General features: G+C 32.5%; 3 protein-coding genes across 3 annotated transcripts; 2 read left to right on the top strand and 1 right to left on the bottom strand.

Annotated features, from left to right (window-relative positions):
• Positions 1 to 2,407: 2,407 nt before the first annotated feature.
• LOC123200430 (sugar transport protein 14-like) lies at positions 2,408 to 5,102 on the top strand. The gene is given in 6 exon segments (XM_044615605.1): positions 2,408 to 2,553; positions 2,657 to 2,883; positions 3,065 to 3,387; positions 3,476 to 3,487; positions 3,489 to 4,106; positions 4,194 to 5,102. Coding segments are annotated over 5 exon segments (1,527 nt in total). The 5' UTR covers positions 2,408 to 2,553; positions 2,657 to 2,741; the 3' UTR covers positions 4,626 to 5,102.
• Positions 5,103 to 5,223: 121 nt separating this feature from the next.
• Positions 5,224 to 8,066, bottom strand: LOC123200429 (CRS2-associated factor 1, chloroplastic-like). Its single transcript, XM_044615604.1, has 5 exons — positions 7,198 to 8,066; positions 7,004 to 7,131; positions 6,680 to 6,905; positions 6,461 to 6,588; positions 5,224 to 6,378 (listed from the first exon to the last, which is right to left on the bottom strand). Exons 1-5 carry the CDS (start codon positions 8,000 to 8,002, stop codon positions 5,308 to 5,310), a joined length of 2,358 nt encoding a protein of 785 aa, XP_044471539.1. The 5' UTR covers positions 8,003 to 8,066; the 3' UTR covers positions 5,224 to 5,307.
• A 6,811-nt stretch (positions 8,067 to 14,877) lies between these two features.
• LOC123200431 (ethylene-responsive transcription factor TINY-like) lies at positions 14,878 to 15,915 on the top strand. Its single transcript, XM_044615606.1, has one exon. It carries the CDS (start codon positions 14,944 to 14,946, stop codon positions 15,691 to 15,693), a length of 750 nt encoding a protein of 249 aa, XP_044471541.1. The 5' UTR covers positions 14,878 to 14,943; the 3' UTR covers positions 15,694 to 15,915.
• Positions 15,916 to 16,124: the final 209 nt, after the last annotated feature.

Consider the following 16,124-nt stretch of genomic DNA (forward strand, 5'->3'; position numbering starts at 1 on the left):
GATTATCATGCAAATTCATATGTCGTTTTTCACATTTCATTTTTTAAATAAATATAAAATATTTACATTTGGCTGTAACTAAATAATTTAATAATTGGTTTTACATTTTGACACGTCATCTGCCATGTCATTACTATATATTGATTCAAAATTGTTATTATTGAAATTGATTATATAAAGCTTTTTTTTTTCCATCAAATAAATTAGTTGCATACTTTGACAAATTCATGAGGGCATATTGCACATGAAAGGTATGCAAAACGCCCCGTTTTATTTGTGGAATTCGTTTTCTTCTCGAACAACTTTTTACCACATGAATTTTGGAAGAAGAATGATTTTTTTTTTAATTTTAAAAATTTTATTTATTCACTCGTTATTCATTTTTATTAATCAAAATTATTATGTAAAAAGTTTAAAAAGTCGTTTTATTCAAAACCTTTAATTTCATTCTACACTATTATATGAATCATTCCTTTATTACTATGGCCACCATTTACCATTTTCATCACTACTATTATCATCTTTGTTGGCTCATGGTTTGGTCCAAGGGATTGAAATATATATGGTTTTGAAGCCTTTTGGGGATTAAAAAAAAATACAAATGATAATGGCTTGCACAATCAACCAACCCATGAAAATGGTAGCCCTGGTAAAGCATTGGAAGTTGAGATGGTGATGGTGGTAGAGAAGGAGGAAGAAATTAAAGTGTTTACGGAGATGTACATGTCTTTAATGGATAAATTAAGTGATAAAAGAATAAGACTTCAAATATAAGAGTAGCAATTCAGGTTTTATTTATTTTATGTTGTTAGTTTAATTATGAAAAAACGATCTACCTCAAACAAGGTTTTTTGGTTAAGAAAAAACTATATAGATGCTTCCCAAGCATAAGATGAATTAAATCAAAAGACAGGTTTGATTTCAACTTATATAAAAGTATGTACAGTCTGATTTGATATAGTTTGAGAGTTTTTTTAAACCATACTGAGCAAAAAGGTTTGAAAATTTTTCAAACCAAATCATTTTAGATTTTAAACCAAATTAAAAAAATATAATTTGGTATAGTTTGGATTGCGGTTTAAATTTATTAAAATCGTTCATTTCTAAATATATATTATTTAATAAAATTAATTGAAATATAGTTTTTTAGAATATAATTTGAACATATAACATAAATATGAAATATATATAATATACAAATAAAAAAATGATAAAACAAATATAAAAAAATTATACACATAATTATTTATTGAAAAATTATATCAAATATAAATATATAAATATATTTTTTTAAAATACAGTTTATGGTTTGATTCAATTTAAAAATCACCAAAATTATAATCATTTTCTTTTTACTTTTAATTCAAAGTTTAAAAAGTAATCATTTTTATTTAAATTTTTTGATTTTTTTTCAATGATAACGATAAATTGAGAAAAAAAAAAGATTGTGACATCTCTAGTATCGTCATCGTTTCTTGATGGACGGAGATCTATCTCTTTCCAAGAAGAGACAAGTTTACTTGTTCCTTACTAGTTTATAATAATAATATTATCAATTATTTATTTAGATTCTGATTAAACTTAACTAATATAATATACTATGGGGCATACAGAAAATACAGAGGTTTTTCTTTTTAATGACCTTATTATAAATTATTTTAGCACTATCTATATTTCCCAATATTCCCTGCACGCAACCCATCATTTTTCTTAATTATTGACGTGATAAATGATTTGTCTTTTTCACAAAAACTGTAATTTCATGATGACATTATTAGGAAAAGTTCAAGAAATAATTTATTATTTCTCCTTTTTTATTCTTATTTTGGAAAATTATCATGTCTCTTTTTTTCCTCTCTCTCTCTCTCTCTCAAAACTATATAGATTATAATAAAAATGTGTTAGATAGAGTTAGCAATTCGAGAGGAATACTTTCTAACTCAAGTTTGGATCAAATTTGTATTTTAAATTTATAATTTGAGTTTATAATTTATTAATAAAATAATATTATTTTGATTGATAATTGATAAAACGATGTCGTTTTATAAATTAGTTATAAACTCAAAGTTAAAATTTTGAACTATAAATTGAGTCAAACTCAAGCTATGATTTTGAATTATGGATTAAACTATAAATTTTAGTCAAACTTCAATCGAATCAAGTAAACACTTTTTAGCTAAAATTCTGTTCGTTTTAAAATATAAGTTAACTTTTCATACTCAAACTAAGTTCGAATTCAAATTAAACAAATTCAAACAAAATTAAACCGAATCAATCTGAATCCAACCTTAGATGGAATTGAGCAAAAACACACTCAAAGTCAGCTTTGGGCTAAAGTTCAAAATAAAGAAAGAGAAGGGTCACCTAACATGAACATGAAACTAAGACAGATTCTGAGTGCTTACCTAACTCCATTGGTGGGCATTTTGGGAGGTTTTAGTTACATAATTTAGATTGAGTTTAGCATATAACTACGTTTACACTGATTCACAGCCAAGTCAAAATCTGGTATTCAAACTGTATTAAGCAATAGAGCCAAGTCTCTTTGAGTACGTACGTACATATTTGATGATAATAAGATGTAAAATTATTAAAACTTACAGCTAACTTCAAGCTATGGTTGACCCTTGCTGTTTATAATTTGTCTTTGTTTCAGTGTTTTTCTCAGTACAGGCTTCCTCTGTTCAGTTTACATAAGACACTCACTTTCCTACCCCAGACATGAACAAAAGAAGAAACTGATGGCTGGAGGAGGATTTTCAGATGCAGGCAGCCTGAAGAGGGCTCATCTTTACGAGTACAACACTACTCTTTATTTCATAGTTGCTTGCATTGTTGCAGCCTCTGGAGGATCTCTATTTGGCTATGATCTTGGTGTTTCTGGTGAGTTTCCCCATCTGTAATAAGCTCCTTTCTTTTTCCCCATTCATTGATCTCTAAGCAAATGAATTTATTGGAATTTTTGAAGAACCAGACCGATAAACTTTTTGGGATTAATTCAATTGAATTATGCATCTTGAAGTTGAAAACTGAATTGGGTTTTTTTTTTTTTCGTTTGATTAAGGGGGAGTGACTTCCATGGATGATTTCTTGAAGGATTTCTTCCCAAAAGTGTACCAAAGAAAGCAACAACATTTAAAAGAGACAGACTACTGTAAATATGATGATCAGATTCTAACACTGTTTACATCTTCATTATACTTTGCGGGTCTTATTTCAACATTTGGAGCTTCGTATGTGACCAGAAACAAAGGCAGGAAAGCCTCCATTCTGGTTGGAGCAGTGAGCTTCCTTCTGGGAGCACTAATGAATGCATTTGCAGTCAATATCTTGATGCTCATCATAGGAAGAATTTTACTTGGTATAGGCGTTGGATTTGGCAATCAAGTGAGACTAATCAATCATTCAAACAAAAAATTTAAATCCCATCTTCTGAAATAATTTAATTCTCATCTTACTGATGGAAATGTTGCAGGCAGTTCCTTTGTTATCTTTCAGAAATTTCACCAGCAAAAATCAGAGGAACAGTTAACCAACTGTTTCAATTAACAACATGTTTGGGGATTCTAGTAGCAAACTTGATTAATTATTTTACTGATAAACTTCATCCATGGGGGTGGAGATTATCTCTTGGTTTAGCCATGGTGCCAGCGGGGATAATGTTTTTTGGTGGCCTTTGCCTCCCCGAGACTCCGAACAGCCTTGTAGAACAAGGCAAACTGGAACCAGGAAGACAGGTGTTGGAGAAAATCAGAGGTACCCCCAACATTGATGCTGAGTTTGCCGATCTTGTCAATGCCAGCAATGCAGCTCGTGCAGTAAAGCACCCCTTCAGGAATCTCCTTCAACGCAAGCATCGCCCCCAATTGATAATAGGGGCCTTGGCAATTCCAGCTTTCCAGCAATTAACAGGCATGAATTCAATACTCTTCTATGCTCCAGTCATATTTCAGAGTTTGGGTTTTGGTTCATCGGCAGCTCTCTATTCATCCATCATAACCGGTGTAGCTCTTGTCCTCGCTGCAATTATATCAATGTTTTTTGTGGATAAATTAGGCCGAAGAGCTTTCTTTATAGAAGCTGGAATTGAAATGATTTGCTACATGGTAATCCTCTACAATATACAAATCTTTAATGTTTTGTGTACTTTTGGCAACCCATACACTTACTTGAACGTTGGATGTGTGAGGCAGATAATTGTGGTTGTAGTTTTGGCTCTGGAGTTTGGAGAAGGAAAGGCCCTCCCGAAAGCAGTAGGCGCCGTCCTTGTAATCATCGTCTGCTTATTCGTCGTGGCCTATGGTAGGTCTTGGGGTCCTCTGGGTTGGTTAGTTCCAAGTGAGATCTTCCCTTTGGAGACAAGATCAGCTGGTCAAAGTATGGTGGTGTGTGTAAATCTCCTCTTCACGGCTTTAATAGCACAATGCTTCCTCGCATCACTGTGTCATCTCAAATATGGAATTTTCTTACTGTTTGGTGGCTTGGTTTTCATCATGACCTGCTTCATTTACTTCCTACTGCCTGAAACTAAGCAAGTTCCAATAGAGGAAATTTATCTTCTATGGCAAAACCACTGGTACTGGAAGAAGATAGTAGGAGAAACAGAGGATGCAGGAGAGTTGTAGGAAATGAAACTTGAAGGGTAGTCAGGGACTTAAAGTCTTCAATTTCCTTGGAAGAATATCTAGTGCAGGGCTGAATTCAAACCGAGCCGAGCTCGAGCTCGGCTTGGTTTGCATATAATATAGCTCGAGTTCAAGCTCGTTGCAACTAACTTAAACTCGGTTCGAATTCGGCTCGACTCAACTCATTTCGAGCTCGAGCTTTTAAGTAGCTCATTATTAAAACAACATCGTTTTAATATATATTAATTGAAACGACATCGTTTTGTATCTAAATTTTTAATTCGTAAATTTGACAAACAGTTCGAGCTCGAGCTTGAGCTTGGTCGAGTTTGTATAAGACTAACTCATTTTGGACTCGTTCGAATTAAGTTTAATTCGAATCAACCCTAACCTAACGTTAGAGATTTCTCAGCTATATTCTGTATCTAAACGCATTATTTTAATATAAGCTTTCAGAATAGTCATTTTAATAGGAAAGTAAGCTTCAAAGTACCAGCCTTGTGGATGGACCTTCACCTTTTGAACATCTAATCACCATGCCAATGGCTTGGGATTGAGAATGCTAAAAGCAAAGAATATATAACATGGACAATCTGGGTATAAAAATCAGTATCAGATAAAAGTAACAAAAATTCATCTTAATGCGATACATCTCTGATTCTCTGAACAGGACTGATGCATATTATGCTAATAGTTTAGCAAGCTCATCTACTCCCAGGCTTCCCTGTGGTGCTACATGTAGACATTGCTCATCTATATCCTCTAGTCTATTACGAATCTGCCTTGTCGCATTTCCTCTTTTCTCAGCAACAGTTGTTACTTCTCTTCTCACTTCCAAATCCCCCACTTCTTTCTTCTCGTTCTTCTGTTTGTTCTTGCTCATTTGACTAGCTTTCTTCCTTGACCTATGCTTAAAAACTGGCCCAGGCGGAGCTGATTTGGCAAAGGCAACTGACTTTTCATATACATTGTCTGCATCCAAAACAGCATCATCTAAAACTATAGCACCTCCGCTCTCAACAGCTTGCTTCATTAGAAGTAAAACGCTTTCCATACTAGGGCTATGGAACCTTTCTTGCCCATTATCATCTTGAGAGACTTCTAGAGGATTCTGTAATTTGTTATGATTTAAAGGACCTGCAGAGAAAAACTCAGACTGATTTCCGGTGATTTCATCAACTCCAAGCACTGTTTCTGATCCCATTGATTGAGTAGCCTGCTCTTCATCAACAAAGCTTTTATTATTCAATACGACCTCACATCTATATGTGTTGCTCACAGGTTCTGACTTGTCATCATCAAAACCAGAAATATCCAATTTGGTGATACTACTAAAGTCGTTTCTTGTGGCATTGATCTCACCATCAGAGAATCCTGTGTTAGTCTTCTCTGTTGTAATTTCATTAGTTGCCATCACATGTGAAATTGAGACAGTAGCTGAGCTTGATTTGCCATCATCTAGCACAGCCATATTCTTATGTGGCTCAGCATGCACATCTTCAGAGCCCACAAAGGACATGATTGTACCAGATGTTACAGAACTGACATGCCTGACTGAGATCAAATGAGTATCTGATGCTGCTAATTCATCACCTTGTAAAGTTGATGCAACAGAAGTTGCATCAACAACTTCTAATGTCTTATTAACCTCAGAATTAATTTCTGGTTTGGGAAGCGAGGACTTCCAGTCCCTTCCCCTCCACATGAGTATGTGCTCACGTTCAAATGAGATTAGAACACACGGGACAAGATCCTGGAATTGAAAAATTAGACAAATTATTATCTGTATTTTTAAAAAATAGATTACACAAAAGAGAAAGAAGAAAACGTGTAACCTTAAGTTTGCCACCAATTTTTCGGAAGTCACTCCCATTCATTCCTTGACAATTAATACGGACCAATTCACACTCTTCAAAAGCCTCTCTAACATTTTTCACCAGATCACAGTACACACCATTCTTCCCTGAAATACACCCAAACATGAATTTGTGTGCTTGCTTAAGTAAAACTGATTCTAGTTTCATTTTCCACAAACTTTGGCAACAATCATCTACCTAGCTTGCATATAGGCATAAGTGTCCTCCCTTTTTTGCGCATTTCTGACGCTTCTTCCAGTGTTAGACCCTCGGGAGCCCTCTGAATCAACCTTGGATACACAGGAGTGGCAGGCTTCCACAGCATAAGAGGAAAGTGCGGACGAAATCTGTTGTTATAGTTTCTGCCTCTAAAAAGGTATAAGACCCCTCCTCGTCTATAAATTATCTTCCCTCCGGTCCTTTCCTGCCAAATCAAGAACAATAGACACAGCTTACTAATCAAATGACAATATCCAAGAGCCCAAAAATAACCACATTCTTTAAGTAACAAGAGAAACAGACCTCCAATTGCTGGCAGACATTATCCATATCGACTGTACACACTCCTTTGCACTTAATCTTGCAAACTCTCCTCCGTTTCCAATGAGAATGAATATTATCCAACATGTTATGTGTCAAGCCATCTCTACCTGCAAACAGTATTGTAAGCCTTTTTTTCAACAAAGAGAATCTAAAACAAAATGATAATGAATTACCAATATTCAACTGCCGCCTTGACTTTATGCAAGACTGAACTAGCTCCTCAACTTCCTCCTTGGTTAAGGGCTCCCCCAAAATTTCCTCCCTCGATGACACGTACCTGGGTCCGGTTCCGGGCAAAAAAGGTCCCGGCTTTTGCACCGGTTTCACTCCCTTCTTATTAGGCGGCGGCAATTCAAACGAGTCGAACTCCTTCAACTTCTTCTTACTCGGGGGAAATGGTGCCCGCCCGGTCCACGGCCGTGCCATCGTGGTGGGCCCAAACGGCGCATACGGTTCGCGCAATTTTAGTGGCTTCACCTTTGGCGTCTCCGTGTAGCTGTATTTGAACTCGAATGGTGCTCCATCGATAACGTAAGAGACGCCGTCTTCGCCCAGAGCTACGTTGGCTTTTCGATTGGCCGCTTTCTCTCGGGACAATTCTGTGATTTTGGGTCTTTTCGAGATTTTGCGAAATGCTGGATGGTCGTCGGAATTGGTGGGTTTGGAGAACTTGGAGTGTTTACCGGGAATTGAAGGTTGTGAAGTAGACGAGGAAGACTTGTAAACGATGTCGTTTTTAGCGCTAGAGTCATAGTCGTCAATTTGGGTAATATTCGTGGCAGAGTCGAAGCGGCGGTGGCGGCGAACATCGTCTTCTATAACTAGATGAGCGGGTTGGCGTTGGTTGAATTTCTCTGCGTGAGCGTTATTCCACCGCGCAAATCGGACCTCAGTAAGCGGCCACTGAGTTGTCGGGTTAGGGTTCGGGCATGAAGGAGAAGCGAAGATTGGAAACGGGATGGTCAGTTTAAGCGCCATGACTGACAAGTGACATAAACCCAACACAAAAAAAATGAGAAACCTATCGACCCAACTCCCAAGCCCGTTTCTGTTGTGGAAACAAAAAGAAAGATAAGCAACCAAACGACATCGCTTCATCGACATAAGTGACTAGAGGGTCCAGTCTGGGGCGTTTATAACATCTTTACAAGTTTGATTCAAACTGAGTTTATTTAAGTTGAAATTTAAGTTTAAGCTTGAATTCAATTTGAATGAATTAGAAATCAGTTCAATTCAAACAAGCTTGAACTTCAACGTTCAATATTTTAAAATTTGAACTTTATGGTATTTAACTTATGAACTTAAAAATTTAATACAAAATAATATCTTTTTAATTAATAGATATTAAAACAACATCATTGTAGTAACGAACTAAACTAAAAACTTGATTCAAACTCAACTCTTTTGAAATGAATCAAGCTCATTCTATATAAATCAAACTAAATTTAGTTCGATTTGAATCTAGCTTTAACTTCTTTTATTTTCTAAGAGAACTTCGATATTAAAATTAAAAAATTAAAATTAAAAATGTATTTACACTAGTAATTTTATTAAATTTCCATTAGTTTTATTTGTAGCTACTACAACAGTTAAAACAGTATTTTAAAATAATTTGCGTAATCGAATGAGTGACAAATGAATAAATAATTATTTGATGGCTTATATTGAAAGTGAAGTTTTTTTCTACCATTTACAATAAAGATATCATTGAATATTTTCAGAATATATCGAAGCGAAAATTTGTGTCAAACTAAGTATTTTCATATATGTCATTCTAACTTACTTTCATTTCTAAATCATTAATATTCAAATTTACAAATCTTTAAGTATACTATTATAACTCGATTCTTTTATTAATACTGAGTGAGATGTATGGATTTTTAATCTGAATGACGAAGTATTGATTTTGACGACTAGATTCAGAGTTGCAAAGCTTGAAGATCAACTACTTCTAGTAATTTTAATCAGTCTCTTTATAAAACTTTATACATTTTGCTTGTATTAGAATTGTGATTGAGCTTTAAATTTGTGTGAAATAATTTTTCATGAATTGTGGGTGATGTAAATACTTTTAATTATATTAGATTTAAGTGTAACATTAGATTCCCAAGGCTTTTTCACTCTCCTTACAGTGAGAGATTTTCTACTTAAAAAATTACTTATGGTATTGCATGTTTGTTTTTACATTATTTCTTTAATCAAGGTTTAGTGGTTTTTTAATTAAATTTTCACTTATTAGTTGACAAATAATAGTAGAGTCGTGTAAATCTTGTTTCAACAAAAATCCGAGATATGAAGATTTGATTGTCATTTTATCTAGACAACATCCAAGATTTTCTAGTAAAATAATATGTAAATCTGTTTTATAAGATCTCAAGGGTTAGTAAAACTAGTGAAATATTAGAATTTACAAGTGAAAATCTAGATTTGAACCTCTGTCACGTTTAGAAAACATTGACTTACGTAGGGTTATGTGTCCAGTCATTATACTCTAGATTTACCCATCCAACAAATTCTGTAAAAATATTCTTTGTCAATCCTAAGAGCAAGTTAAGTGGCAAAAGAGGAAACTCAATGTATAAAAGAGCATGGGTATCCATTCAACAAACTCTGTAAGAATGTTCTTTGTCAACCCTAAGAGCAAGTTGAGTAACAAAAGAAGAGGTTCAATGCATTTAAGATCATAGATTCAAATCTCTTTTAATGATATATTAAGATCAAACTCTTTTATATCTATTATAGTCCATAGAAGAAGAGCCTTGAGAAAGGATTGTTTGTAAATACAAGATTCCCAGTTATAGAAACCAAATATCAGAGCATCCCTTTCGTTTTTCAATGGTCACTCATGCCTCCATCTTTGAAATTTTTATTCTCTGTTGCGGGTCATGCAATTGTTTCTTCTGCTGCCTGTAGCTTAATGCTCCCATTGTTGGGTTAACAACTTCCCTGGAGATTGACAGTTTGACACTGGATTGCTGGAGATGTTCTTTCTATTACATCATTTGTGTTCAAGCTGAAGTATATACGTAAAAGTAGTTTTAACTTTCCCTGACTTGTGAGGTCAGCCACAAAAGAGAGATAACTTTATTTACCCATTGACAGTTGCCTAGGAAAAAACAGTTTGCATATAATGACATATTTTCTAGCTTTTCATGTAAAAAGGCATCAGTTGCTGCTGCAGCTGCTTTGTCAATATATTGGAGTAACCTCAAAAAAAAAAAAATGAAGATGTAGGATTGCTGATAAAGATAGGTTGTTCCCTTTTTTGCCTTGAAGATTATGTGCCACTGTGTGCATGATGTGTTGAGTGTGGATTCAGCCTGGATGTTGCAATTATGTCATTTTATAGAGTTCATCATGAATCACAAACTTGTATACAAAATCTGGTACGATTTCCCTATGGTTTCAGAGAGTACAGGATAATTGAAAGTAGTCCCCTTTTCGAGCAAGTGTCTATTCCTCCTAGAGAACAAAAGCATAAAACAAAATTAAGATAGAGAAAAGAACTAAAACATCAACAGAAGAGAAAAATATAAAACAAAATTATTTTGCATTTTTCTTATAAGTCAGAAATACAAAAGCAATATAAATATGATTCTACTAGAATGAGAACTCAACATAACAACTCTCTACCATCTAAAAATGATAATTCAAAATAAAATTAATTAAAACTTACTAATTATATTTACTCTTATCCAAAAAAAAAAAAATGAATCTTCTTCATCTAACGAAAGCATTGAGTCACATGGATGGCTTTTTAGTCCTCTTCAAAACTTCATTGGTTTACACTTCTTAGATATCCTCATAAATCTCGACATTAGGTTGCTCCTCATTATCCAATTTTAGTTGATTTTCACTATCCAGATTTTGTTGATCTTCCTCCTTTAAATTATGTTGCTTCCCATCAACATAATTTCAATCTTTTAAACCTTTAAATCCATAAGTGTACCCTTTAGCAAGATATAAAATAAAAGATTTAGGAAAAACAAAATTAACTAAGTAATATGAACAATATTTTAGAAAACACAAAAAATTAATACTTTAGCATAAAACATGTTAATTTAACTAAGTAAAATACCCATTTATAACTAGTAATATTATCAAAACCAAACAAACCCATATGGTTTTAGTTGATGTGTATTTCTCATCGAATGTGTAGTTTCCATTATGGAGATGGGCTTTAAAGGCTTATATTCTAAATGGTCTCAACTTTTCATATAAGCCCTATTTCTGTATGATACTTTATCTCTCTTTTTACAATATATATGAAGTTGAGATAATAACACTTACAGATATCGGATTATCATTTTTTAAATAAACTAACTTAGTTTTATTTTTTCTATTAAATAGATCAAATTTTTTAATATTTTATTGAAGATATAAAGCTTTCTGATTTTCTGATTGAAAAGATCAAACTTTCATTAATTTTATTTAAAATATCGGCCCATCACTAAACCCTCATTCTAATTAAAATAATTTAAACTTAAAAATAACATCATTAACTTTAGGTTTTAATACTGTTGGGGTATCCTGAAAATCAAGCATGTTTTGGGTTTTTTTATCAAGGAAAACAATTTTGACTTGTAGAATATTTAACAAATAATGTTATGTGTATAAATAATATATATAATTTTGTGTATAAATAATGATATTATTAAGACTAAATTCGAGTTAAGTTTATCCAAACAAGTCTGAAATAAGTTTAGTTTAAGCGAGCTCGAACTCAAGCTTGAAAGTTTAATATTTTCAAACTTAAACTTTAGAAGTGTTAGTTTGTCAAGATTGTAAAATCTATAAAATTTTATATAAAACGACATCGTTTTAACTAATATACATTAAGACAACGTCGTTTTAATAACGAGTCAAACTTAAAGCTCGTGACAAGCTCAAACTTGCGCTTAACTATTTTGAAGCAAGCTGAGCTCAAGCTTGGTTTTATACAAATCGAGCCAAACTTGAGCTTAAGCGAGTTTAAACTTTGTTCAAATTCAATTCTACATGTTACCATATGATTAAAATATTTTTATTTTTAATTTAAAACTATTCAATTATATAATAATATATTATTACTTATATATAAAATTGTGTATATTATTTGTATACAGTATTATTAATATTTAATTTTAACCAAAAAAAAAAAGTGGTTCCATTTTCATATAAAATTTTGGTTGTCCTGATTTTGAGCATGGAGGAGACAACACAACTTGTAAATGGGGGCATGGTCATATTAATTTATAAAGCCCAGTAAAATGCTTCTAAAATAAGTCCATTACAATAAATTGAAGCATCAGCCCATTAATTGTTGTATCATGATTCATATACTGTACATAGCAGCCACAAAAAATAGTGCCCCATCCAAAGTCACCAATTGTACAATTTGATGCTTGAAAAGGGGATATTGAAATTATAGCCAACTACTAGCATGTTTCTCACCAAATCACTCCTCCCTCTTTTGTTTTTGGTTTAGGTAATATCTATAAACAACATATTATTATTAATAATTTCAGTATTCTATAATATAATATAATATAGATGGATAATAATATATATCTTAAAATTTATCGAATGAATACAATATAATAGATATATTATATGAAACGATACATATTATTAATAATTTCAAATATAATCATGGTTTTCAGTATTTACATATATATATATATATATATATATATATATATATATATATATATATATATATATGGGGTATAATACCATATAAATAAAATATAATATGTATTATAAGTTGTATTAAATTAATACGATACAGTAAATATATCACACAATATATTACATATCCTATGATATGGTGCACATTATCAATACAGATTAATTAAAATTTTAGAGAAAATAAAAATGTAGTAAAGGAGTATATGATAAATTTTAAAATTTTTAGAAGTGTTTGTGATTTTTTTTAAGATAAAGACAAGTTTTCATTGACTCTATCGATTCTTCTAGAATCAATGAAGTTTTTGTCAATTCTAGAAGAATCAATGAAAACGAGGGTCTTCATTGATTTTAGAAGAATCGACAAAAATGTTCATCTTTGTCTCTTTTTCTCGCGTCAAAAAATGAAGATCTGGTAATCGGAGATAGTGGGTTAAAACGTTGTCATTGGTCATCAGAGAGTGTCTAAAAAATAATCCTTAGTTTGTTTTTTGGAGGGGGAGGAATATTATCTTTGAAAGTTAGAAAACTTAATGCGTGGATAAAATTGTTAGTTTTTAAAATTATGAGAGAAAAACATAATGAATTTTATATTTTTTTAATATTATTAATAAAATAATTATTTTACCCTTATATTTTTTAAAAGAAGTTAACCTATAGGTGAAACTTCTAGTTTTTCAATTCCCACACGTGTTACTTTATTTTTTAAAAGAAGTTAACCTATAGGTGAAACTTCTAGTTTTTCAATTCCCACACGTGTTACTTTATGAATACACTAAAACTTATGGAAAAAATAGTCTTTCGGCCTTTTAAATTCAAATCTTACGATATGATATAATAATTAAAATTTTAATACATCATACAACACCTAATTTCACTCTCATGATTCTAATTGAATGATGGGATGATTTTGTGTTTTATGTACATCATAACCAATTTCAAAAATCCCTAATTCATAAATTATTTTGATTATTCATGGACTCAAATTTAAGGGAATTAAATAGTAAGGCCAAAAAGGGAATTTACACATAAGAGGAGGCCTTCAATAAACGCGTTAAGTTTAAAAACAAGAAATAGGAATCCCAGAAGAGGGTAGAGGAGAAATGAAATGAGATCCATAATTTGCCACAGGTCACATTGAATTTGTCCCAGGACGTACCCACGATTCGCATTAATAATGCGGGCTTGGTGGGACTGCACCCAGATTTATTGCCGCATAATTTTGGCCCTATTGTATTCTACCGGCGTAAGCATTTTTAATACCCTATTTATATATATTGTAACATTTTGTTACATTTATTAGCGTTAAAAGATACACAAAATCCAATAAGAGCAAATAGCGAAGAAAATAAGTTAAAAATATATAAATTAACATACAAAGATAAAAATTATTGGCCGAACAATTATTTTTTATTTAAAATTTCATGTAAAAGATAAAAATATATATATATGATTTAAAAAATCTAAAACTCTGTCTATAAATTAATTATTATCAAATTTTTTTATTAAAAATATTATTTTATTAATAATATTAAAAAAATAATAAATTACTTTTAAATTTTAAAAACTAACAATTTTATCATTATCTAAAATTGTATAACTTTAAAAAATTATATTTTTTCCTTAAATTTAAAGTTTTTTTTTCACCTCTCCAACTACTATTTTTGACACTAAAGACCTCTACTTTTTACTGTAAACTATTAATCGATATACTTTACAACATCTTTGATGAAGAGATTTATTTTAGATCTCTTCATTGAAATGGCGTTGAAGATGATAGTCAGAAAGATGAAAAAAAAAACTTCTAAATTTGAAAAAAAAAATGTGATTTTTTAAAATTAAAATATATATATAATAAATTTTATTTTTTAATATTATTAATAAAATAATAATTTTATTTTTTATTAATAATAAATTTTTTTAATAACAATTAATGAAATTTTTGATTTTTTATTCTTTATTAATATAACTTTAGGATAGCATCGAAACTGTCATCCACAAACTCCTTTGGCCGCCTTTTATTTCACTCAGAAGTTTCAGATGAAATTGAGGTAGACGTAGACGGGGTGTGACATTGCCAGCTGTCCTTTAAAAATACAATACGTGTTAAAAACGACAGGTCGGCAGTGTCCTTGCTTTCTAATTAAACAGCACGTGTCATATTCTCTCTAATAAAACCCCGCCTCTCTCTCCCTCTTTCATTGCTTCTCATTATTCTCTGCCTTCACTTCACTCACTTCCTGAACTACAATATGACTGAGTGGCCCAACTCGGAGCTTACTGCTAACTCAACATCTCCATCGTCATCATCATCTTCTTCTTCTGCTTCTTCATCATCGTCTGGATTTTCTCAACCAGACGCTTATGCTAAGAAAACCGACCTCGTATCAGGCGCCAACGCGACCAAACAGAGCAAACGACCAAGGGAGAGTAGTAGTAGGCATCCGGTATTCAGAGGGGTCCGAATGCGAACATGGGGCAAATGGGTATCCGAGATCCGAGAACCGAGAAAAAAGAACCGGATCTGGCTTGGTACTTTCTCCACTCCTGAAATGGCGGCACGTGCACACGACGTGGCAGCATTGAGCATCAAAGGCTCCTCCGCCATTCTCAACTTCCCTGAACTCGCTGGGTCCCTCCCCCGCCCGGCCTCCAACTCTCCCCGCGACGTCCAAGCCGCCGCTGCCAAGGCCGCTTCAATGGAACTGCTCAATACTCAGCAACAACAACAATTATCCTCAATGTCACTGTCACTGTCCACAACAACTTCAACTTCATCCTCGTCGATAGTGGAAGCAAGTGACGTGTCGACCCCGGAAGAGCTGACTGAGATAGTGGAGTTACCGAGTCTAGGAACGACTTACGACTTGAGTGAGTGTGGGAACGAGTTGGTATTTGTTGACTCGTGGTACGATTACCATTATTATTATGATGAAGAAGGTTGTTGTGGGGGAGAGTATTTTAATACAACTGGATTTGAAGCTTTCTTGTGGGAACATTAATATTAATGTGCAGATTTTGGGGTCTTCACTTTACCTCACTGTAATTTTCCCATCAAGAGCCTCTTCTTCTACTACTTTTTTTTTTTTAATTTCTGGTTTCCCGTTCTGATGTAAGCCCTTTACAATCCTTTTTTTTTTCTTGTTAAAAATTTAAAAAGGGCAAAATATTTGTGGTTTCTTTGGCCAGTGCAAACGTAACGTAACAATTATTTCTAAAAACGATAAACATCTGGGTGTGCGATTGTTTTCTTTAACTTTGGCGTTACTTGATTTCCCGTGAAGATGAAATCCACGAACAAATTCTTAATTTATTTGATTTAATAATTATTAAATTTAAAATTTATTTTATTTAATATAATTAATTTGATTTTAAAAATAAAAATTGATTCTCGTAGAATTTCTTTGGTAATAGAAAAACAAAAATTTAATTG

The sequence above is a fragment of the Mangifera indica genome, chromosome 17 (genome assembly GCF_011075055.1).
Source record: "Mangifera indica cultivar Alphonso chromosome 17, CATAS_Mindica_2.1, whole genome shotgun sequence".
In the NCBI taxonomy this organism is placed as follows: domain Eukaryota; kingdom Viridiplantae; phylum Streptophyta; class Magnoliopsida; order Sapindales; family Anacardiaceae; genus Mangifera; species Mangifera indica.